We start from the raw sequence: 26,668 nt of genomic DNA on the forward strand, positions 1-26,668 counted from the left end.
TCCTCACCACATACAAGGCTTTCATCCGCAGCTCAATGGAATACTGTTCTCCCCTATGGGCCGGTGCTCCTGCCTCACACCTAGCTCGGCTTCACGCTGTTGAAACCAAAGCTTTCAGAATTATTGGAATCTCCCGCGATGAAGCTATCTCTGAGGGCCTTTCACTCACTCACCGCAGGCAGGTAGGTGGTCTTTCTGTCTTCTACCGACTCCTCTCCGGCCTTGCACCCCCAGCTCTCTCTGTGCTCTGTCCCCCAAATATTCCTACAGGTCGCACAAGATCTGCCAGCAACCCTCTGATGGTTAAACTGCCGAAATCTCGGCTCTCTGCTCACCTTCACTCTTTCATTCCTCTTTTCTCCCGCCTCTGGAACAAACTCCCTCACTCCCTTCAATCCCACTCCTCCCTCCAGGTCTTTAAAACAGCTGTTCACCACCATCTCTTATCTTCCCCCATCCAAAACCTTGATCTTTTCTACCCCCGCTAATTCACCCCAGATCCACCTTGTTTGAAATTCCAACTTCTTTCCTGGAAGTCCTGGCAGTGTCCATATGTTTTATACCTCTCCCACCGCCCCCTTCCCATGCCCCCCCCCCCAAAGCCCTCGCCCTCTCTCAGATCTCTCGATGTCTCTATGTTTCTCGGTCCCTGCTCTCAAATGTTGTGTTTTGTGTCCTTCCCCCTCTCTCCCCATCTTGTCTACCGCTCCCGATGTTGTATGTTTTATGTGTCGGTTTGTCTTTCTGTGTGATTAATGTTCGCTCTTTCACGAGCCTCGATCTTGTATACAAAAAACAAACAAACAAACAAACAAAAAAAAACAGTCTCACAGTCTCAAATAAACAATAAACAGAAAATAAACAGTCTCAGCTCTGGTCCACGAGGCTTTTGAATGAAGTCGGCAGTACCAGGTGTCCCGACGCCGCTCACGCGGGAAGAGCGCCAACGTTGGCGCCGAGTCTCTCTCTACTGCGCCACAAACGTGAGGCAATTTGTTTGGCCAGTCATGCTTCGTTCTCCACTCACTCCGAAACGCAACGCGGCTCCAGCTTCCCTGAGAGCACCACAGTTCAACAACACCCCTTCGTGCAACGTTGCAAAAGTTCCCAAAGCTCCGCAAAGTTCTCCTCACGAACCACGCGAGACAAAAGCGACCGCTCGCAACCAAAAACCAGAACGAGAGCGAGAGGGACAAAGAGACGTCTTCCTCCTCTGAACTCCTCCTCGAACCTTCGCTCTCTGACGTCATAAGACCAATTGCAAAAGCTCGGTGCGTGGCCTTTTGCCCTATTAGGTCCTGTAGGCGGGGCTTAGTTGCCTGTTACGATCTTTCGGAGGCTGGGTTTATTTGCCGATCGTAAATGTTCGGAACCTGTCAATGGTGGTGGGGTGAGGTTTAGCCCAATTGGGAATGTTCGGCACTGTCTGCGGTGGTGTTTCTTGGTTAAAAGGAGCTGTTTTTGATGGCCAGCCATAAAAACGTAGGGGTTTGATCACAGGGAGAAGCACACACTGGGGAAATTATCCTTAAACCCAACCTAATTAGCATGTCTTCACCCCCCGTGTGAAGAACACATAAACAACCTTATGCTCACAGGTTCCCTGCTTAATTACATCAAAATGTCTCCTTTGCGTCCACAGTCCATGCTAATACTACACAACCCTATCTCCACTATAGTATGTCATCACTTACCCCCACAAACCTAACAGTATTCAAACCCCTTGAGTCAATATTTCGTAGAAGTGCCTTTAGCAGCGATTACAGCTTCGAGTCGTCTTGGGTATGTCTGTATCAACTTTGCAAATCTGGATTTGGGGAGTTTTTCCCATTCTTCCTTGCAGATTTGCTCAAGCTCTGTCAAGTTGGATGGGGATTGGGGAGCGTTGGTGAACAGCAATCTTCAAGTCTTTCTACAGATTCTCAATGGGATTCAAGTCTGGGTTTTGGCTGGGCCACTCAAGGACTTTCATATTCTTGTTCTGAAGCCATTCCAGTGTTGCTTTAGCTGTATGCTTGGGGTTATTGTCCTGTTGGAATGTAAAACTTTGCCACAGTCTAAGGTATTTTGCACTCTGAAGCAGGTTCTCCTCCAGGATTTTCCTGTATTTGGCTCCATTCATTGTTCTTTCTATCCTTACAAGTCTCCCAATCCCTGCCACTGAAAAGCAACCCCATAGCATGATGCTGCCGCCACCATGCTTCACAGTAGGGATGGTATTAGATGGGTGATGAGCTGTGCTCGGTTTCCGCCAGATGTAGCGCTTTGTATTCAGACCAAAGAGTTGAATTTTTGGTCTCATGAGACTACAGAATATTTTGCCTCATGCTCTCAGTCTTTCACGTGCCTTTTTGCAAACTCCAAGCGTGCTGTCATGTGCCTTTTTCGCTTTCATATCATGGGAGCTCTCCTATAAAGCCTATATTTGTGAAGTACTGCAGAGCCTGTTGTCCTTCCGGCAGGTTCTCCCATCTCAGCTAAGGAACTTTGTATTTCTGTCAGAGTGATCATTGGGTTGTTGTTCACCTCCCTGACCAAGGTCCTTCTTGACCAGGTGCTCAGTTTCGTCAGACGGGCAGCTCTAGGAAGAGTCTGGGTAGTTCCATATTCTTTCCATTTCCTAATGATGGAGCTCACTGTGCTCTTGGGAACTATCAATGCTCTATAAATTGTTGTATACCATTCCGCAGATCTATGCCTCCTCACAATTCTATCTCGGAGTTATATGGACAGTTCCTCAGACTTCATGGTAGAGTTTCTGCTCTGACATGCACTGTCAACTGTGGAACCTTATATAGAAAGGTGTGTTTCTTTATAAATCATGTCTATTCAGTTGAATTGGCCAGAGGTGGACTCCAATCAAGTTGTAGAGACATCTCAAGGATGATCAAAGGAAATTGGATGCACCTGAGAACAATTTGGAATGTCATAGCAAAGGGGTTGAGTACTTATTGACTCGAGACATTTCACCTTTTTATTTTTAATTATTTTGTAAAAATTTCTAGAGGATTGGAGGGCAGCAAATGTAACATATTATTTAATTTTCAGATGAAACAAAGCTTGGGTGTAAGGTAGATAGCAGAGCGTGGGATCACGTTTAGGAAAGTCTGTCTTAGATTGGGAAAAAGATTGGCAGATGCAGTTTAACGTACAGGAATATAAGGTTCAGGGGAATGCAAAGACCAATGAAAATAGGGATTACATGATGTAGTAAGGAGCAGTGTTAGAGCATGTAACGCAGGGGAACAGGGAACGATCGAGGGGGTGTGACTATATACGGAGGGAGGGAGGGGGGAGGAAAGGGGAAGGGGTGGGGGAATCAGACAGGACCGTGCAAAGCAGTTAAACGTAAAGTTATTCTGTTTTTAGGTTGTATTAGCCAGGGGATAAATTATAAATCCAAAGAGGTAGTGTTTACACTCTACAGGAAGTTAGTGGGGCCTTTAGATCTAAAAAAAAACAACAATCGTGCACGGTAGCCTTTGGACTTTAGATCTCCAAAAAAACAATCGTGCACGGTAGCCTTTGGACTTTAGAGCTCAAAAAAATAATCAGCTTCTATATTTTGATTGGTGAACCAATTCTGTGACCCAATATGCAAATTCTTAAAATTTCACGTCAATTGGACAAAAAAAGACAATTTTATGCAAACTTGACTTTTGTCCTTTTGATCTAAAAAAAAACAAGTACAAAAAGTTTTAATTAAAACAAAAGCCGCGTCGATGTTACACAATGCCTAGATGCAGCTGTGCCTATAACGTCGATGTTATAGGCACAGGACATTCCTATTGATTCGATTACTTGATGTTATTTTTGTGCAAAGTGAAAATATATCTCGGCAATTTCCCGTGTGTGGCGACGAATTTTTAATATATCTCGGCATTTTCCTGTCTGTTATTTCAGGCGGTGTATGACTGACCATGCCGCGATTTAAAAAAAAAAAAATCTCGGCAATTTCCCGTGTGTGGCGACACGTGAACGAAGCTATGCTCCTCTCTCCACATTATTGTGACAACGTATAAATTAAATATTTCATCGTGACGATTGTCATCAAATGGACGAATTTTTAATATATCTCGGCATTTTCCCGTCTGTTATTTCAGGCGGTGTATGACTGACCATGCCGCGATTAAAAAAAAAAAAAATCTCGGCAATTTCCCGTGTGTGGCGACACGTGAACGAAGCTATGCTCCTCTCTCCACATTATTGTGACGACGTATAAATTAAATATTTCATCATGACGATTGTCATCAAATGGACGAATTTTTTATATATCTCAGCATTTTCCCGTCTGTTATTTCAGGCGGTGTACGACTGACCATGCCGAGATTAAAAAAAAAAAAAATCTCGGCAATTTCCCGTATGTGGCGACACGTGAACGAAGCTATGCTCCTCTCTCCACATTATTGTGACGACGTATAAATTAAATATTTCATCGTGACGATTGTCATCAAATGGACGAATTTTTTATATATCTCGGCATTTTCCCGTCTGTTATTTCGGGCGGTGTATGACTGACCATGCCGCGATTTAAAAAAAAAAAAATCTCAATGGACTTGAAGTTACAGGCCTTTGAGAATTCATTTCATTCTGTAAAGGGCAACTTTCATCGGATTTTCTTCCCGTTTTTTTTCAACCGAGTCTAAAACTATGTTAGCGCCTGTGAAAAATGAAATGATATATCGAATTTGATTTGAAATAAAACTGTGTGAGAGAGCAAGACACCACGGGCCTACAAAACAGGCCTCAAAGCTATGCGAGTTAATAAAATGGTGGATATTTGTTTATATGAAGCCTCTCCCAAAATGGGTGGAGCTATGGTTCCCAGAATGGGTGGAGCTTTGAGGTTTTGTCTTCTCTGCAAGAACGAGAAGAAGAAGAAGAAGAAGAAGTACAAGAAGAACAACAACAACAGCAGAGGGCACTCTATTAGCAGCGTCTGCGACGCGGCTAAAAAACCAATCGACTCCTACCTTTTGTTTAGTGAACCAATTCAGTGACCTGATATGCAAATTCTTAAAATTTCAGGTCAATTGGATGAAAATTGATTTTATGTGACACTGACCTTTGACCTTTTGATATTTTGTCAAAATTATTAATTTGTCTTCTCCATATTATCATAATAAAGCTTTGGTGAACATTTGATGACAAAACTCAAAAGGTAAATTGAAATTTCATGTGAATTAGATGAAAATCGATGATTTTACGTGACGCTGATCTTTGACCATTTGATAAAATTTATCAGTTTGCCTTTTCCTTATTATCATAATAAAGCTTTGGTGAACATTTGATGACAAAACTCAAATGGTAAAAATGTTATGGCCCAGATAGACACACACATACACAGACACACAGCCAGACAGACAGACACACAGAAGTGATTCCAAAACCCCGTCTCCTACTCTGCAGGGGACAGCTAACAAGAGGGTCCCGGGGGCGGGGGGTGGGGGGGGCTCGATACCATGGTGTGGCAAGATTACTCAGCTGTGTAGTTAAGACCCCCAAGACCCTTAAGACCGCTTTGACCTTTAAGACCCTTTCAATGCTTTATACACCTTTATATCCCTTAACCCCTGAGACGTTTTATACCCTTTAGACCCCAAGAACCTTTAAACCTTTACACCCGTTAAGTCCCTTTCGACCCCTCAGACCTTAACGCCATTTACACCCCTTACAGGCTTACACCCTTCAGACAGATTAGACAGCTTGGACCCATGACCATTTAGAGCTTTAGACCACTTGGACCTTTTTAGATTACAAATAAATAATATAACTAATATTATAAATACATTTGTACAAAATAAATGTTTGTGTTATGATTGGTGAAAATGATGACTGCACAACTCAAGTTCAGTCAGGTCATCATTATCCTCAGTTTAAACAACTGACGACGTGCGGTGAGGTGAGCGTAGCGAGTTGATCCATGCCAATGTGTATATACACTGTATATATCTACATACATACATATTCTGATTCTGATGTGCCATACTCTTCCAGATCTTACATCTTCTCAGATGAACATCTTAAATATTGCTCCCAAAGTAACTCTTCCAGATGATAGAACACTCAAACTTGGTGTGAAGGAATTTGAATGAGTCTAGTTTCAGCTCAAACATCAACCTAATGGTGTTTCTTGATACATGACAAAGGCATGGATAGAGTATAGAATAAAAAACCCCACCTTTAGAGGCCATTTTCCCCGCAGAGCAGAGGTTGGCCCTTTCCGGGCACCGCGGTCCCCCTTTTGAAGCAATGTTTTATGGCCGGATGCCCTTCCTGCCGCTAACCCTGTTCGTCGCCTTTTGCGGCACACAGGGAATTACCAGTGAACTGGTACTCAATTTGCCGACCTCTGAAGGATGACAGGCTGAGTCAACCCCCCTGGCGTTAATTCAGTGATGACCGGGATTCGAACCCAGGATCCTAGGATCCCAACCCAGCACCGTAGCCGCTAAGCCAACACAAGGCTGTGCACGGATAGAGTATGAAGAACAGTATTCATGAAAAAAACATCATTGTAACAATAAGATTGATCACACATGTATATTGATATGCAACAACGTTCCTACAATTAGAAACCTACAAAACTGGTTGAAGGGTAAAAGTTGACTCACCAGGCAGTGACAACGCTGGCACCCAGAGAGCCAGATCTCGCCACTGCGGTGAGGACGTGCGGTGCCAGGCTGGTGGCATTGCTTGGCAAGATGCCCGTCACACTCCGGACAGCAGGATCGTTCGACATTGGGGTTTTCACACTCGCACACGGTACGGCGGCAGAACACTTTCCCGTTCTGCTCTCACACACCCAGGCAGATACCATAGGTACAAAATGAACGGCACCAACCGTACCTGTAATAACCTCCAACATACCAATGATATCCTCTTACATTTCACAGGTGTGCAAAGTGGAGTTTGTGTATAGTCTGCAGACTTTGATTTGGTCGACATAGCCCCATGTTTTCAACATACCATGGACAACTAAACATAAATTGTTTTCAGTATAAGTCTACCTGATAACAAAATCCTTCAAGAATATTCAAACCAAGTTCAGGGTTAGATGCTTAAAGAGGAACCCAAACGCAAATTTCCATTCAAAATCATGAATCCTGGTCTAATTTGAGGGGAAATTAATTTTTCTCAATCACAAAGTTTCGAAAAAAGCCCTCGTGTGGATCTTCGATTTCGCCAGGTAGTACAAGGGCCAATATAGATTACCTGTACCGCTCAGTGTCGTCAGGCAGTTGAACTGAGTTATGGGGACAGAACGGACAAAAGTACCAATTTTTTTCCTGGGTGTCATTTATATATCAACAGCATTAATATTATAATATGTGTCACAAATTCTGTCATTGATTACTATGATTAAAATGATACTTTATGCAAATTATATGCATTTTAAGCACATTCTCTGGTATTTCAACACTAAATTATATAGGTAGCTTCTTTTTTGTGTGTGCATGAACGTGTTTGGCCCAGGTAAATAATATTGCAATGTTAAGGATGAATTGATGAATGCCTTCCATGAGTTTTATGGTAATTTATGCAAATTTGGGCATTTAATTGCATTTTCAACTTAATTGGAATGATTTAATTGTGAGCTTTTCTTTTTTTCGACTGGATATGTTTGTTCTATTCAGATAATTCATATTGCAAGCTTTGCTTTAAGATCAGTTAAATTAAAATGTAATTTTTATGTAAATTTATGCAAATGTAATGTAAATGTCTCGTATTTCGCTGATGTTTCAATATCAAGTGATATGATACATGCATTACTGATAAAGAAAATGTGGATCATAGCTCGGAGATTGGCAGCTTAAACCTACACATGGAGGATAATAACTGAAAATCAAATTGATATGCCTTCTGGAAATCTACTTTTCACACTTGCGGACCCCACAAAGCTCGGTGCACGTCCATCCGGCCTTCTTATGAGCACATCTGCCAATGCGGCCTCTCATGCTCTTGCAGCCACACTGGACTAGTTCATTGCAGGCTTTGGAGGCAATAGGTAGAGTGGTCCAAACTGGAAGACAAGACCGGCTGTCTTTGTCCAATGTCCAGCGCCATGACATGGGGTTGGCGTCTGTTGCTGATTCAGATGACTGGTGCTCCGGATCCCAGCCTGATACACAGTCCGCTCCAAGTGCCGCAGTAAGGCATCCTGAGTCGGTGGCATGATGGATTCCTGGCAGAACATCTCCTTGCGGGCATCGTTCGCAGAGCTCAGCTGGCTGGTCTTGTCACAGAGAACAAAAGTGAAAAGCTCTATTCGCTTGAAATGACTGTTGTCGAAGTCCAGTGTAGGGTAGGGATGCTGTGCTACATGTACTAACTAATTTGAGAGGACGTTTGGGGGAGAGGCAACGCACAGAGTTGAGCAATATTACTTTACCTGAAGTCTATGTTGGGAGATCCGAAAGTCAATTCAACACTGTTGGGATATTTGTTTTACTAAGCGAGTTTGTCTAAAGGTGTTTTATAGTACTACATGTACATTGGCATCTTTCTATGAGAAATGAATAATTTGCATAAATTAACATAAATATGTAGCCTAAGGGAATTGATTTTAACAGAGAATTAAATCATTTATGTTAAACACCCAGAAAAAATTTCACTGCATAAAGTTTAGAGCTGGTAATTTACACTTTGAAGAAAATACCTATAAATACATGAAAAATGCATGTAATTTACATAAATTAACATTATAATCATGAAATATAACCTCAGACAGTTTAATTTAATCATGATTTAGAGAAGTGATTACACACAGGCAAAAAGTATTGCCTACATACAGTTTTTGACCTTGTAAGTTACAATTTCAATGACTACGGTACTAATAAATACATGTAATTTGCATAAATTAGCATAATGGGACCTATCAAAAAATTAAAGCTATAGGTCTAACAAGCACCTGGAGAAAGATTGGTGCTTTTGTCCGCTCTGTCCCCATAACCCAAAAATATTGGTCGAAGCTGTCTGATGAGTGACGTCACACTCAGAATCCACCTTCACCCTAATGGCGGCTTACACAGAGAAACCGTGCATGTCGAACTCGGATTCCAATACTGATTCCTCCGTCATTAGCAACTCTGAAGGTTCTCAGTATGTTGAAGCTGATCAGTGGAATTTTGAAGAAACTACTGGAGGCAAAATTAGTGATGGAAACGCTTTCAGGGGAATTATAGAGGTGTTAGTGAAGCAAGTGAGCGATTCAGACAAAGATGGTGACAATGGAGGTGTTAGTGAAGATGAAAACGCCGGTGGTATGTTCACTACAGATTGGTAGGTTTTGTTTTTCCTTTCAATTGACAGTTTATAAGAGATTTTGTATTAATTTATGAATCAGTTATATTACCTCAGCAGAAATACCCATCATCGACTGACAGCTGACACAGCCCAGGCACACTTGGACACCCCCGACAAAATGGGTGACAAATGCGTTGTTCCACCGTCGCAGGCTGACCAGTTGTCTTGTATGTTACAGGTTCATCCTGTTTCCTGCTTTCCAGGTACGATATTTGTGCCTGTGGTCATGCCGTGTCCGTGTGTGTCATACCATGCCCGTGCTGTGTCGTGCCATGTCATGTCGTGTCCATGCTGTATCGTGCCGTGTCTGTGCTGTGTTGTGTTGTGCCATGTCGATCTCCACACTCCCGTGGAGGGAGTAGTAGTGCCAGGGGGAAGAGAGGGGTGGGGTAGTGGTGGCTATTGTTCCAGGGTGATGGTTGATGGGGATTTCTGGGAGGATGGTGGAAAGGGAGAGGGGATGTGAGGTGGTGGTGGGTATTGTGGGAGACTGGGGGTGATGGCTGATGGGGCTTGTGGGGGGGATTGCGGAAGGGGGTGTGGTGCTGGATCGTCTTACAATTTCGAGTGATGGCTGTTTCTTCCACTTAATCATGGGGATGGCATCCTCTCTCAATCGTGGCAGCTAATCACAAAATCCTTAGCCATCTCTCTTGGTTCATAAGAGTGTTCTGTAAAGTGTTTCAAGCACAAAAGCGAACTTATTGTGGGCCCAATACACATTCGGGTATTTCGGCCAAACCTTGTCCAATTTCAGGCAAACTTAGGGTATTTTGGCCATTGGTGTAGCATGAAACGATGTCAGTTTGTATTACTATGACCACCAAGGTTGCATCGATTAGGCATATTTGGGGAAAATCGAAATTTATTCGCCGTTTGACTTCTTTCACGAGCCTCGATCTTGTATACAAAAAAAAAAAAAAAAAAAAAAAAAAAAAAAAAAAAAAAAAAAAAAAAAAAAAAATAGTACTGCAATGTAACCCGTAGACAGTACGAAAATGGTGGTCGACTTCTGAGTGTCTGGCTAAGAGTGAAGAAGAAGATTTCGACTTTTAATCACAAAATTACCGACTTTATAAATCGCAAATGGGAAAAAGACATCATATATACACTACCGGTCAAAAGTTTTAGAACACCTCAATTTTTCCAGTTTTTATTGAAATTTAAGCAATTCAAGTCCAATGAATAACCTGAAATGGTACAAAGGTAAGCAGTAAACTGGTCGAGGTTAAATAAAAAAGTTTAGGTTAGCAAAAACGGGGAAATAATGTAAATTGCACAGTTATATTGTAAAAAGGCCTTCTTCAGGGAACAAGTAATGGGTTAACAACTTTCAGCTGTTATGCAGCAATGTAAGTAAATTAAGCCTTGAAGGTTGATGCAAACAATTCCTATAGGTGTCCCAACCTCTGCTGATTACTTGATTACAAACCCCCTGTCTGTATAAAGCAGTATTGGAACGGACTGTTATTACACCCTCTGAAGCGTTATTTGGACAACATTGCACTGCAGGAAGTAGTGTATTGGAAACTGGAGGAAACTGACAGGAAGAGGTCTGGCAGACCCAAAGCCACAACAGAATCAGAAGACAAGTTTCTGAGAGTCAACAGTTTGCGTGATAGGCGGCTCACAGGACAACAGCTTCAAGCACAGCTTAACACTGGTTGAAGTAAACAAGTCTCAGTTTCAACTGTGAAGAGAAGACTTCGAGCTGCAGGTTTGACCGGTCGAGTGGCAGTAAGAAAGCCAATGCTAAGATGGCAAAATAAGAAAAAGAGGCTTGCCTGGGCCATGAAGCACCGCCAGTGGACTACTGAAGACTGGAAGAAGGTCTTATGGACCAATGAATCAAAATTTGAAATATTTGGTTCATCACGCAGGGTTTTTGTACGCCATCGATTAGGCAAAAGGATGGTTCCTCAGTATGTGACACCAACTGTCAAACATGGAGGAGGAAGCGTGATGGTCTGGGGCTCTTTTGCTGGATCCAGAGTCGGTGATTTGCACAGAGTGACTGGCACCTTGAACCAAAAGGGCTCCCACAACATTTTCAGCGCCATGCAATACCCTATGGTATTCGCCTAGTTGGTCAGGGGTTCATCCTACAGCAAGATAATGACCCTGAACACACCTCCAGGCTATGTTAAAACTACCTTCGAGGAAAAGAACAAGACGGTCGGCTTCAAATCATGGAATGGCCAGCACAGTCTCCAGACTTAAACCCCATCGAGCTGGTTTGGGATGAACTGGACAGAAGGGTGAAAGCAAAGCAACCTCCAAGTGCAACACATTTGTGGGAACTTCTGCAACAGTGTTGGGAAGAATTTCCCGAACAATATTCGATTTCCATTGTAGAAAGAATGCTACGAGTGTGTTCGGCGGTTATATCTGCATAAGGTGGCGACTTTGCTGAGTCAAAAATTTAAATTAAATTTTGTTAAACAAAATGATTCTATGATTTCTTTTTTACCCCAATTGTTTATTTGTTCTATGCTATATTTAAGAGTACATTGAGACATTAAACTGCGTAAATTTCAATAAAAACTGGAAAAATTGAGGTGTTCTAAAACGTTTGACCGGTCGTGTATTTTATAGGGTATTGAGGGATAGATTAGCATTAAGGTTGTCGGAGCGTTTGGGTTCCCCTTTAAATACAACATCTACTGAGGAAGGCCACAATCATTTTTTTTTTGTATACAAAGTCAAAGCTCGTGTAAGACCAACACATAAAACATAAAGACATCAATAGAAAACACACAAAAAAATATATAAGAAAGTGAGCGGGAGACAAGAGGGGGAGAGAGAGAGGGAAGCACAACAACAGTAGATAACACGGAGAGTGGTGGATCTGTGGAAGGGAGAGGGCTGGAGTGGGGGGGGGGGGGGGGGGGGGGGAGGTGCACGGTATATAACAAATGGACACTACGAAGAGTTTCAGGAAAGAAAAACTGAATTTGAAAAAGGTGGATTTGGGGTGTATTAACGGAGTTAGAAAAGATCAAGGTTTTGGATAAGAGATGGTGATCTCTTTCGATGATCTATAGATGATCTCGAAACAGCAATAACTGACAAAATCCATTCAATCATTGCAGCCGAATATGCCAGAGTAATAAAGAATTTTCCTCTTTGAATGCAAGTGTGAACGTGTGCAGCATCGAGGCCGACAATGACATTAAAAATATTCACCTGAAAATTGCCATTGTGATCGTGCATCATGTGAAGCAAATATGTACGAAAGAACATGTCATGTACCATATAAAACACAATCAGTTTGTGTGTTTGTGCAGATGTCTGTCCCACTTCATATGGATAGGATATAAATAAAGGCCGATCTTTTAACACAAATGTGTGTTCACTAAGGTCTATTTTTGAGGATAAAACAAACTCGAAAAACATTTTGCATAAAAGAGTAAGTATGTCTCTTCAATTGGAATTGTAGATGGTGGCTTGCAAACCGAGCCTCAAGGGCGGTGTACAGAAGTGATTTAAAAAAACCAAAAAAAACCCCGAAACTTCAGCTTTCTAACTCAAAGGACGGTTGAGATATCGCCTGGACAAAAAAACAAACAAGAAAGAAACCGGAGTGAAAACTGAGTACTCCCTTTCAGCGCGCATCATTGCCGGGCCCCCCTTTTGTGCCCGGCAATGACGTCATGCAGCACCTGGAGATGGCATAGGAAAGGAGCGGTGTACAATAAACACAAGGTGCATGGAGGTAAAATTCGCTGCACATGATGTGCAACGTGCACAGAGTAAAACGAGCATTCATTTATTTCACTAGGGTGTCTAATAAATAAGAAATATACAAGACAACCTAACACTAGGCCGAGGCTTCAAACTTTGGCACGTTCATGAGGCTGCACTGTCGAACAAACTGTTCCAACCCGTCATTTTTGATGGGCTTTTTACTCTTTTGAAATAAAAACTCGAACGACACTCAGTAGAGCACATACCTCCGCCAGGCTGAACAGTTTACATTTTGTATCACATTGATAGACCGGATCTGGAACCGGACCTGATCCAAAATCGAATCAGCTTGTTCTTTTCACGGATCCAACTCATCCACCATGTTTTGTGATAATCCATCCACCCTTTTAAAAATATCGTGCTCACAGACAAACAGACAGACAGACAAACAGGGGTGAAAACACAACATCCATCCACCTTTGGGGTGGAGGTAATAAATAGGGTAAATTAAATTGTATTGGTACCCGTTTTTGTGGTCACTCATTATCTGATGTGCTTGTGGAAAATGTGTGTATATTCCTTGGGTTGTGTAACAATATTGGGCGTTGATCGATGGGGGATGGGGGATTATATGTGACCCCCACCCCACTTTTTTGGTGGAAAAACAAAAAATGTGTATCCAGTACTCACAAAGGATTACAAAGCATTCTTTGCAATTGATTTAATACATTTTATGAAGGGCGATTAATTACTTAGCGAGTGGAATATTAATAGATTCGAAGCTTTTTGGGAACACCGTTTACATCAATGCTGTACAGTGCAGATATAATTGAATTATGACCTTTTCTAACCCTTTTACCCTGCCCCCTCCAAGTCCACCTCATTCTAAGTCTCCAATTTTTCCTGGGTTTGCTTCTGTATTCATCTGGTCCAACCTGTCAATCCTCCCCTATTCCTCATTTGCCCAAGTCTTCCTCAATTTTGTCCCTCTTCCCTGCTGTTGCTGTGTTCCCCATCTCTTTGTGCTGTTCCTTTTGTCCTGTTACATCCTGATCCATTTGATGTTCTAGCTACTCCACAAGCCTCGACTGTGTATCCCAAAAAACCTTTCTCTCGTCAAAGCAAACACGACAATTTCCTTTTCTTTGCCAAATACGTCTCCTGGCATTGGCTCCAAATAAAAATTTAATTCTGTTGTTGATGTTCCATTCATAAAAACAAGAACAAAAAAATTACAACTTTTCTTCGTCTTCTTTCAACCACATTTTAAGAAACTTTCAATGCTTGCTCAATTATACAAGTAGACACAAATAAAAACAAACACATGTGCATACAAACGAGTATAAATGAAACACCCAAGAAGCAATTGAAGAAGGAAACACAAATGTACACTGACATAAATAAACATGCGTGCATGCAAAAAGTAATAAACAGAAACACGCATGCATGCACACGCACACTACAGCTCCAAAGATTGGGAAAAAAAAAAAGGCTAGAGAAAAATGCAAGACGAAATATCAACAGATTTACATACATACACTGACAACTAGGAGAATGATAAAAAGCAGGAAAATATGAAAAAAAGAGTTGGACAGATTGGAATGGAAAGAGTAAAAAAAGGCTCAATGGAATGGCTATGAAGAGGACAGCTCAATTAGGACAGAGAACAAATCATTATAAATGTTCAAGATCAGGGACATGGCATCAACAACGGGACTGGCAGGACTGAGTGGTGGGATGGTCAAAGAAAAAAGATGGTGGGACTGAGTGAACCAGACATGTAGAAACAGGAAGCAGGAGTCACCTCCTATCGGGATGGAAAACAACTTATCAGAACAGCTGTACACACAAAGACACAACAAAGTTTGTAGAGTAATCCACTGGCACATCATTGAAAACAAGGATATAATGCTCACGTATGACCTGATGATCCCAACCAGTGTGAACCTAGAAAACAAAGCACTGTGTCTGGACATTGTACTCAGGAACAAAAAGGAAATAAAGGAATTGCTAATTGAGGTTTCAGTACCCCATGGTTTTGGTCTAAATGATGCAGAAATCAAGGAAATGACCAAATATGAAGACTTCAAAAATGAAGTGAAAAGATCTTGGAAGCTGAAGAGCAACGAAAATGTGCCAGTGATAACTGGAGCAATGGGACTGATAAAGAAGAACTTTACAAAGATCCTACAAACCATCCCTGGGAACATTAACACAAACAAGCAACAGTTGGACGCTGTATAGGGATCAGTGACGATCCTGAAAAGAGTCATTGGAACAAAACTCCGAGGACACCAAAACCTCTCAGCTTGGTCCATGAATCGTGATCCCTTACTGAAACAGAGGTGGATAATTTGAGATATGGGAGGACTCCGTTCCACCTTCTGAAACCCACATATGGAGACAACAACGAATGACACACAATGATGGATGCTTACCCACCATAAAGTGTACCAATTGGCTTTTCAGTTACGCAAGCAATCATTCAAAGAGCCATCATGGTGTGAGATGTGGCCAATAATAATGGAATTTGGATTGAACAGCAGAAATTGAATCACAAGTTAAACTTTAATTATATTACAGGGTAATAAATCAACCACTTGTTTAAAAAAAGGAAGCATCACAAGGACACCAACACACAAAAAAGGAAAGTATTGGCCACCTTTTACCTGGATTTCCAACTTCCAGAACTCATGCATTCAACACATTGCAATCAGTAGTACCCTCTCCGCTCCTCTCCCAGTGGAGGATGGAGTGACGAGAGGAAGTCTGTTTGGCCCTGTCTTGTTCCTGATCTACATAAGCGACCTTTCCAAAGCTCTGGGAAACCCTCTCTTTCCTTTTGTAATGACAACAGTACGAGGGATTGAAGTATGTTAACCACTGTGGGAAGGAAGGAGAAGCTGACAATTCAGGATTAACCCTTTGATCAGATCAAATAGATATAAAAATGACTTTTTATTAAAGGTTTTCACAGTTCAGCTTTCCATTCTGATTACATGTTCAATGTTTTTTCAAATTTAAAAACAACATGAATTTTGGCGAATGTTGATTTGACAAATGGAACGTGTCTTTCAATCCTGACAAAATCTCACAGTTTCACCCTGTTGCTATGATGGTCGAATGAACCCACCTGTCTATTTCCATGGTTACCAACTCAAAGTCCCTTGGAAATTGAGGCCTCACCATCAACCATGAGTTCACCTGGACTGACCTGAGAGCAAGGCTGGCCTCCAAAGCAAGTTGCAGACGAGGAATCCTCTGTCGTTCCAAGTAAACCTTTAAAAAGCAAAACAACTCTGCCGACATCAAGACCTTTGTCTCTTGCTTAATGGAGTAGTGGTCTCCCATATAGGCTGACCCCGGTACTTCACATCTACTTCTTCTGGATTTTGTGGAATCTAAAACTCTCAACATTATTGGCATCTCGTGATGAAGCAGAAGTAGGCCTATTAGGCTGGTTTCTGTCACATCGCAGACAGGTTTGTGGCCTCTTTTTTTTAAACCAGCTCACCTCCATTTTTGCTCCCTCTGCTCTATCAGGCATCCAACTCTCCCCAGCTTATTTATGATCCATGCATGTGCACACTAACTAACTCCCTTCTGGATAAACTCCTGAAATCCAGAATTACCACACACCCTTACTCTCTTGTTCCTCTGTTATCCTGTTTGTGGAATCACCGTCCTAAGGTGGCTCGATTGCACTCTTTCATCCAGGGATATCAGTTGGCATCAGAACCGCATCTCTCTCATGTCATTCTCCACCCCAAACCATGATTTCTTTCTACCCTCCATTAACCCTTTCTAATGCAACTCTCTTATTTGCAGTGGACTGTTTCCACCCATCCTCTCCCCTCATTCCCTTGCTTGTTGCATCCACCTGATGCGCCACTGTCAGTGCGTTACTTCTTTACCCTCTGTCTCCTCGCTCTTCCATGTTCCCCTGTTGTGGATCCAGAAAACAAGAACAACCAACATACTAGGAATAAAAACAACGACATCTCCTCACAGTCAGTGTGATAACCTCCTATCCTCCATTGCCTTGAGTTTCCGCTTAGCCTGGACTTTGTATGCAAAATAAAAGCTGTTTGCCTGTTGTATGGTATCTACAATCACGTGAAAAAGTAAGTACACCCCATGTAAAGTTTTGACTTTTTCAACATATTTCAACATACAGCTATTTGATCTTCATTTCAACAATATTGATAGATAAAGGTGATATAATATAGCAAATATCATGAAACATTTACATTTTGTAGTCCATTGCATAATTTAAATAAACATAAATGAAAATTTCACATGTGGAAAAAGTAAGTATACCCTTGGCTCTAATAGGTGGTATTGCCCCCTTTGGCAGAAACAACCTAAAGTAGGCGTTTCTTATAACTGTCTACCAGTCTCTGACATCGACTGGGAGAAATTTTTGCCCACTCCTCCATGCAGAATTCTTTCAGCTGTGCGATGTTTGAGGGGTTTCTTGCATGCACAGCTCGTTTCAAATCCCCCCATAACATCTCGATGGGATTTAGATCCGGGCTTTGACTTGGCCATTCCAGAACCCTCCATTTCTTTCTTTTCAGCCATTCCTTGGTGGATTTACTGGTATGTTTAGGGTCATTGTCATGTTGCAAGGTCCACCTTCGGTTGAGCTTCAACTTTCTGACAGATGGCCTCACATTATCCTCAAGCACCCTCTGGTACAATGAAGAATTCATAGTGGATTCTATGATGGTGAGCTGCCCAGGCCCTGAGGCAGCAAAGCTGCCCCAAACCATAATATTTCCACCACCATGCTTTACAGTTGGTATCAGGCTCTTGTGCTCAAATGCTGTCTTTGGTTTTCACCAAACATGTCTTCTGTTACTGTGGCCAAATAGCTCTACTTTTGACTCATCTGTCCAGAGCACATTGTTCCAGAAGTGCTGATCTTTGCCGAGGTGTTCATCGGCTAACTTTAGTCTTTCCCTGATGTTCTTTCTGGACAGCAACGGTTTCCTCCTGGCACACCTCCCACGTAGATCAAATTTGTGCAGCCTCTTTCTAATGGTAGACTTGTGCACTTTGACATCAACAGTGGCAAGAGCTACCTGTAGGTCCCGTGATGACATTCTGGGGGTTCTTAGAGACTTCTTTCAGCATCTTGCGGTCTGCTCTCGTGCTGAACTTGCTGGGGCGGCCTGGCCTGAACAAGTTGGCAGTTGTTTGGAATCTTCTCCACTTGCAGATGAACTTCCGGACAGTCGAATGATTGATTTCAAATTGTTTGGAGATCTTTTTAAATCCCTTCCCAGACTCGTGGGCATCTATAACCTTCTTTCTGAAGGCATCAGAGAGCTGTTTTGATCTAGGCATGGTGACGCCGCACACTTCAACAACAAAGAGCAAACCAAACTAAATGTCTGAGGTTTAAATAAGACAGGTTCCTCCAAGATCCTTTCTGACGATGTTCTAACCATTTTGCACCTGAGCTGGTGCACCTGATTCTAATTTTAGGTATTTGAAGTAGTGATAAATGTCGGGGTGTACTTACTTTCCACATGCGAAATTTGCATTTATGTTTATTTAAATTATACAATAGACTACAAAATGTAAATGTTTCATGATATTTGTTATATTATATCACCTTTATCTATCAATATTGTTGAAATGAAGATCAAATAGCTGTATGTTGAAATATGTTGAAAAAGTCAAAACTTTACATGGGGTGTACTTACTTTTTCACGTGACTGTATATGGCTTCCACAGACGTAGACCATTTCCCCTTTGTATGAGTTCGTGGATATGGAGAAATCTACATTGATTTGGTGAGCATAATGTGCACCACGCAAGCGAGATCCCAGAAGCTGCCTTCACACATTTGACATTTCACGACAATGTCTGGTGTGTTTTTAAGAGTACAAATATGGATGTGTCACTTGTAGGATAAAAGCAGATATGATTATAAATCCGATGCATCTGGCTGTTTTGCACGTCGATTGGGTGAGCCTGGAATTTGACTATGATATAAAGCATGCATTGCGAAAAGCTCAAAACAAAGACAGACAGACAGACAGACAGACACACACACACACACACACACACACACACACACACACACACACACACACACCTTTGTAAAATCAAGGTGAAATTACAGATTTAAATTCACTGTATTGCTGCACTCGTAACAATTATGCAAATTTGAAAAATACCACTACACAAGCCGAAGTATCACACATGCAAGAACTGCGTGTTGAAAGCTCAGCCCACACCTGAGCAGTGATTATTCTGAAGGGACGATGCACATATGGAAACAAGTGAGGTAGGTGTTGGGTGATATAGGGAGAGGGACAAAGTATGTAGAGAAGAAGACCACTCATTTTCACATCTTCAAATGCATAGCAGTTTCTAGGCTATTTGGCACAATCCTGGACGGGTCACCACTCCGACGCAGGATACTCATTCTTCCCAGTAAGCTGGTAATCATTTTGCCAACCTCAGAAGGGTGGCAGGATGAGCCAACCCACCTGGTGTTAATTCAATCGCTTGACAGGGGCTCAAACTCAAGACCCTAATATCTTAAGCGAGCCACCTTAACCCACCTTAGCCACCTAAACCACCTTAACCAAACACCAGGCTTAAATTAAGTAGAGTGCATCGAAATATAAATTTGTGAAAAGGGAGAACAGGGAAGAGGAAAGGGCATGGAGGCTGGGAGGATAGGGGAAGGAAGAAGAATGCACGAGATATATGGGATTCATGAATGAGGAGGGGGTTTTGTCGTTTTCATGCATACTTCATTGTAGATGGCTCCTTGGATGTCTGTATACCATCGAGGGTTGTAAAGTCGTTAGCCAGCCACATTTGTCTCGTTTGGAGTAAAACATTATCCCAGGTTAATAAACATGCTAGGCGGGAGGCACACGTCAGTCTGTGCAACCTATCAGCCCTAAATAGTGAAAAGTGCTGAGGCTCATGGCAATGACTTTGAAACATTCCAGGAGCTGCTTGATACTCATACGACCTGGAATTACAAAGAGACCTGCTTTGGGAGGAAATGTTGCCAACAAGTGTGACAAAAACAATAGCAGTATGACAATGGTACCTGTTTATGTCTGTCCCTAAATGAGTAGAGGTTCCACATGGAAAGCAGAGTTCGGGAAGGGTAGATACTTTCTCCTAACCTCTTCAACTCGTATGGGGGAAAGGATACTGAGAGAATCATTGGTTCTGGTTGGTTGTGGAAGTGGATTTTCTTTCTTTCTTTCTTTTTTTCTTTCTTTTTTTCTCTCTCTCTCTCTCTCTCTCTCTCTCTATATATATATATATCTATATATTGTTGCGGTTTTGAGAACCCACACAGGTAACATCATTAAAGGTTAAAGGTTGCACCCCATAGTTAAGCCACAAACAACACGTAGGTCACCTTAGAACGTTCGTTATTTCTTAGTATATGTGAGATAAGGCCATTTCCAATAGTTATCATCTGCGTTGTGTAAAACAAATAAGAGTAGGCCCTGTTCATTCTGCAGCCCTCCCTCCAATCGACTCCATTGCACACCATTCAGTCTGCACCCCATGCCCCATTGCGCCCATCCAGTCTGCACCCCATTGCCCCTCGCATTAGGATGCTCAAACCAGCCAAAATGCCACAAGGTAAGGCCCGAAAAGGGGGTGGAGCGTGAGGTCGGGGGTGTGGCCACGTCAAGCAAACATCAAGGGCGGAGCCAGTAAGACCCCAACAACCAACCAGGGCTGAGGCGACATCGCCTGACGGGGTGTGGTGAGAGGTTCCAGAGGGTTCGCTGGGCGTGGCAATAAAACCCTTTGCGCGAGGCCCCCCACCTCAGTTATGAGAAGGGAGAGGCAGGTGCTCGAGTCTTGGAGTGGAGTTATGAGGAGAGACGCGCTGTGACAAGTATTCAAGGATTCGCGTGCATACGACAGTGGCAAAGGGCTTGGACTTGGTTGGAGCGCATTGCATTGCTGTGCAAGGTCGATTGGGAAAGGCGCTTTGGTGACATCATTGTGAAAGCATTGTGGAAGTGGCGTATTGTACCGAACTATTCCGGGAGAGCGTATAAGGCGCCGGTACAACTATTACGTACGCCAGTATAATCGCCAGCTTACCGATTTCCCCCCCCCCACCCCCCCCCCCATACAATTGTCCGATCCGCGCCACCGACACGGGGCGAGCTTGCCTGTCGTCGACCATCATCATGTGCTTCGTGGTACGAGTCGGGGACCGGAGCGAGCTGTGGACGCCATCGGTGGACCCTCAACCCGACCATCTACAAACCCCGTGTGAGTGAGTCTGAGAGTGTGACTCAGTGTGAACGGGCCCGTGTGCAGGGATAAGTATAAGACTGTATAAGGCTGCCCTGTGTATCTGCTTCTTCTTCTTTACTGTACATTGCTTCTTCTTCTCTTCCTCTTCTTATTTGTACAAAGTGTAATAAATTACCTGTTCTTCCTGTTTTCCTCTTAATTCGACCGTTTTAGTGATTTCTCCATTGGGTAAGCACGGCACGATCAGAAACCGCTCCAATCGGGTTAGTTCCCGTTAACGGACCGAATCACGGCTCGCTTTCGCTTGGCGTGTCCACTGAAATCGTGGTTCGGGTGGTGTTATTTCCTTGCTTCACGGCCGGTGTTAGTACTTAGGTAATAAGACTAATTCGGCTTACAACCCTATTTAACACCGACCGGAAGGAACGTGATAGCCCCGGATCGCAGCGGGTGGCTAGTAAAGAAGACAAGGGGATTAATCCCCCCTTGGGTAAGGGGAAGGCCGACGTGCTGAGATCCGCAACAATAGTATATAGTAGAGTAGATAGTAGTTAGTAGTATATATAGTAGTAGTATAGTATATATAGTATATAGTGATATATAGTATAGTGTACAGTGATGTGTATAGTAGTACGAGAGTATAGTATAGTAGTAGTGATAGAAGATAGTGATATATACATATACATATATATAGATAGTACATAGTACATGAGTATACAGTATACATTATATAGTACATATACATATATATATATACATATATATATATACATATATATATATACATATATATATATACATATATATATATACATATATATATATATACATATATATATATACATATATATATACATACATATATATACATATATATATAATACATACATATATATATATACATATATATATATCCATACATATATATATATACATATATATATACATACATATATATACATACATATATACATACATATATATACATACTATACTATACATACCTATATATATAATATATACTAATATATATCATACTGTAAGAAATAGTAGAAACTCCAAAGTACGAGCAGGGCGTCTCATTTGTATTGAATCAATAATCGTTAGATTAAATAAGACGCGGACGTAGCTTCAGGACGTCGATCTTTAATTGTCGACAAGCTTTCGACCAACAAAGGTCTTCTTCTGAGTCTACAAAAACAGCAGGCATGTATATCAGTCAAGTATGTATGGTGATATGTGTGTGAGATGTGTGATGTGTGTAGAAAATGCATACAGAAGGAAGAGCCACGCCAAAGTTCACTCACCAGCCCCAAGTTCAACGGAAGTGACCGTTTGCGTTACAGTTAGGGTGCACGTGCATATACAAATATAGAGATATACATACATAAACACACAAGCATATATTCATATCCCATTTATATTCATATAATATATTTATATATTTATAAAAATGACATATAAAGGTAGAATGAATGAATGAATGAATGATGAATGAATAAATGAATGAATGAATGGGTTACGGTTAACAATTTGATTGGGTTGATGTTGGAACATGCTTTAGTCATCAAAATTTATGCCATGAGGGACTTTTGTCCGAAGTTTGTGTATCCAAAAGGACTCACGTTTCAGAATCGTGGTGTGTGATCGATTTGTGATTGATTCAATGGCAGAGATGTGAATGTCATTTATAGAGTTTAATAATTAATTTAATTAAGTTTAATAATTTAATAATAATAGAGTTTAATTCATTCTTCATTGCAAGAAACTATGACCCTCACTCTGTGCAAGAAGCAATAACCCGAGCAAAACACATACCGAGAGCAGACCTTCTGACTTACAAACCCAAACCTGCAACTAACCGTGTCCCACTGGTAACCACCTACTCTGCTACCTCATCCCAATTGCCAAGTATTCTGAATAAGGCCCTTCCTCTCCTCCATCAATCAGAAACACTCGGCACCACATTTCCTCAACCTCCACTAACATCATTTCGACGTGGTCGGACACTCAGGGACCTCTTGGTAAAAGCAAAGCACCCACAGCCCCACAACAAAGAAACTAGGATCCCTGGCTTCTATAAATGCACAGCAAACAAATGCATTATTCACAAGCATTTACTAGAAGGAAACAAATTCTGTAGTTCTAGCACTGGACAAAAATTCCCCATCACCTCCAAAATGAACTGCAAATCTACATGGGTCATATACCTAATCACTTGCCAAAAGTGCACCAAACAATATGTTGGAAAAACTGAAAATACACTCTACACACGATTTAATAACACCCGGTCAGAAATCAATAACTTCCACACCAGTCAGGGCAAATCTCTACCTTACACGATACACTTTAATCAACCGGATCACTCTATAAATGACATTCAGATCTCTGCCATTGAATCAATCACAAATCGATCACACACCACGATTCTGAAACGTGAGTCCTTTTGGATACACAAACTTCGGACAAAAGTCCCTCATGGCATAAATTTTGATGACTAAAGCATGTTCCAACATCAACCCAATCAAATTGTTAACCGTAACCCATTCATTCATTCATTCATTCATCATTCATTCATTCTACCTTTATATGTCATTTATATAAATATATAAATATATTATATGAATATAAATGGGATATGAATATATGCTTGTGTGTTTATGTTTATGAATATATGCTTGTGTGGTCAATCTCTATATTTGTATATGCACGTGCACCCTAACTGTAACGCAAACGGTCACTTCCGTTGAACTTGGGGCTGGTGAGTGAACTTTGGCGTGGCTCTTCCTTCTGTATGCATTTTCTACACACATCACACATCTCACACACATATCACCATACATACTTGACTGATATACATGCCTGCTGTTTTTGTAGACTCAGAAGCAGACCTTTGTTGGTCGAAAGCTTGTCGACAATTAAAGATCGACGTCCTGAAGTTACGTCCGCGTCTTATTTAATCTAACGATTATATATATATATATATATATATATATATGCCAGCAAAATCAAGAATGTCTGGTGTTCAAGTGATATAACTCTGCTGATGGAAAGTGCTGAAGAGCTGGAAACTTTTCTGGAAAGGTCATATGAGAGAATGATAAGATGGGTTTATTTCTTAACTAGAAAATATAATTAATTTGACGCGAACACGTCGATGAATAGGCCTCCGCCTGCGCTAGATGTCAAGCCACTGTTATGTTTGATCTCAATAAAAGGTCTCAAGAAAAATTAAAGGTCACATGAGAGAGAAAAGAGAGATAAGCAGAAAACCCACAATACAAGATGCTTCTAACTCGAGTTGGTGAAAATGATTTTCAAAGGGCACATGACCTTAGTCCTTTGACCTTTTGAACCCAAAATCGAATCGATTTATCTTTGTGTGACAGTCCATAGTTGTGCCAAGTTCAGTTGAAATATATGTGATTCACAAGTTATCATGGTAACAAAAAACCGACAAAGGATGGATGTATGGAGCAATGAAGAAATAACTGAAAACATATTGCCTTAGGCCTTCAGAGGTGTAGAGGTCCGCATGGACTTCTGATTTTATTGAAATATCCCTCTTCTATCGAGTAGGTGAGTTATCACTTGCATCCTGTGCAAATCTGGTCATACTTTGCTCAATTTCAGGAAAGCTCGGGAACATGGGTGTTGCTTTATAATACTAGAACGCCACTCAGTAGAGCGCATACTCCCGCCGTGGGTCAAGTTGGAATAATACGTTTTGTTTAACATCCCCTCTCCCCAAAACAATAAATGAAAAAGAAAGTAGGCCCTAACTGTCAGAGAATTAATTTTGATATATCTCGGAATTAGAGGAGGAAAACATCATTTAAGAATAAGAATAAAAGCTTTAATGCAGTAAAACAAACAAAAAAATTCCCAAAAAACTTCCTGGATCCGGAATAATATCCTGAGCTTCACCAAAAACTAATCAATTCTTCCTTATCTCAAGGACAATCATCCCACCAACTTTCATCCAAATCCGTTCAGAACTTTTCCAGATATCTTGTTCACAAACACACGAACATACGAACACACACATGCACACACACACACGGACGGACACGATCAAATGCATTACTCCCTAGCGGGAGTAATAAATCGTGATGCATAGCAGTATTATAATCTGTGGAATATAGAATGCTAATGAAGTGAAAACATATACTTAGTACTAAATCTTTGAGTAATCTGGATTATGAATTATAGATATTGTGTGTTGCTGTAGTTTGAAATACTAAGGAATCTTCAAAATGTATTTTTCCAATAAAGGTCAAGAGTATAATTAGTGATAAATTTTAATTAGTAATCTCATTAAAAATTCTAGAAATTATGTGCTGTGCTTAGATATACCTAAAGAAATAAAGCTTACATCGATAATCTGTGGAAATATGGAATACAATATTTCTTTAAAAACATGAAACTTTTTCCAGACAGAGTGGAATGCCAGGACTCTTTTTCCTAAGGTGCTTATCTTTGTGGCGTATGTTGAAATGTAAACCAGATGCTTCACCGCACCTACTTGTCTCAAATCCCTGACCCCTTGTTTGAACTCTCATCGTTCAGTCGGATGCCCCAAATCACAGAATAATTATTTTTTTGGTCTCTCCAAACACTATATAAGACAAGATGCAAACTGAATCGGGCAGAATATCTGCTGGATACGTTGTATGGAGTCCTGTTTGAGTACGCCGGCATAGTACTGTTAAACTGTGTTGTAATCCTTATTATATTTGAGTGAGTATTTTCCATTGAATTAAATATTTGACAGTGTTCTAGAGGTGTGTACATTCTATTCGTGTACACCCTTCGATGACTATTTGGCACCCAACATGGGACCACTAATGCCCTGGGGGTCAGAGGCACGGTGTCAGCCAGGGTGATTCCAAGACGCTGACTTTGAGGTAAGAGTAAATGGATTTTCAACTGCTGGTAACTGTGTTCCCCTGGACCCCTGGGGTAACGCGGCTCTGAATCATGTGAAGATTTCATTCTCTGTTGTGTTCATGTATGTTATGATGTTACTGCAATGTCAATGGTGTTGTTATGTTGAATTTCAGAATAAGGCTAATGCCCTCTGGGATCAGGTAAGTGCTGGGAGGTTTGAAACTCTCGCATTGATCATGAGAAAAAAAATCCAATGCTTTGGAGGTCTGGTTCCAGAGGCACTCAGGTGTTTGCCTTGGAGGTCTGGTTCCAGAGGCAATCAGGCAGGTTTGCTTTGGAGGTCTGTCATACGCAGAGGCACTCAAGCAGTTCAAATGGATGTTGTTTTCATTGTGTAGTTTCAGAGGACATTTTTATATACATTGGGCTCTTTCTTGTATGTGCCATTTCTCCGCAAGTCCTGAGATTGTTGCATTTAAGTTGTCTATTTGCCCTGAAAAGAGGCTTATTTGCAAAA

At 41.4% G+C, this 26,668-nt stretch overlaps 1 protein-coding gene across 1 annotated transcript in view; it reads right to left on the reverse strand.

Annotated features, from left to right (window-relative positions):
- Positions 1-26,668, reverse strand: part of NELL1 (neural EGFL like 1) — a 486,584-nt gene that overhangs the window by 63,865 nt on the left and 396,051 nt on the right. The window contains exon 18 of the mRNA XM_068124016.2: positions 6,615-6,791. Within this exon, the coding sequence (XP_067980117.2) occupies positions 6,615-6,791 (177 nt within the window). The remainder of the gene's footprint in view (positions 1-6,614; positions 6,792-26,668) is intronic.

The sequence above is a fragment of the Myxine glutinosa genome, chromosome 8 (genome assembly GCF_964187855.1).
Source record: "Myxine glutinosa chromosome 8, kmMyxGlut1.1, whole genome shotgun sequence".
Lineage (NCBI taxonomy): Eukaryota > Metazoa > Chordata > Myxini > Myxiniformes > Myxinidae > Myxine > Myxine glutinosa.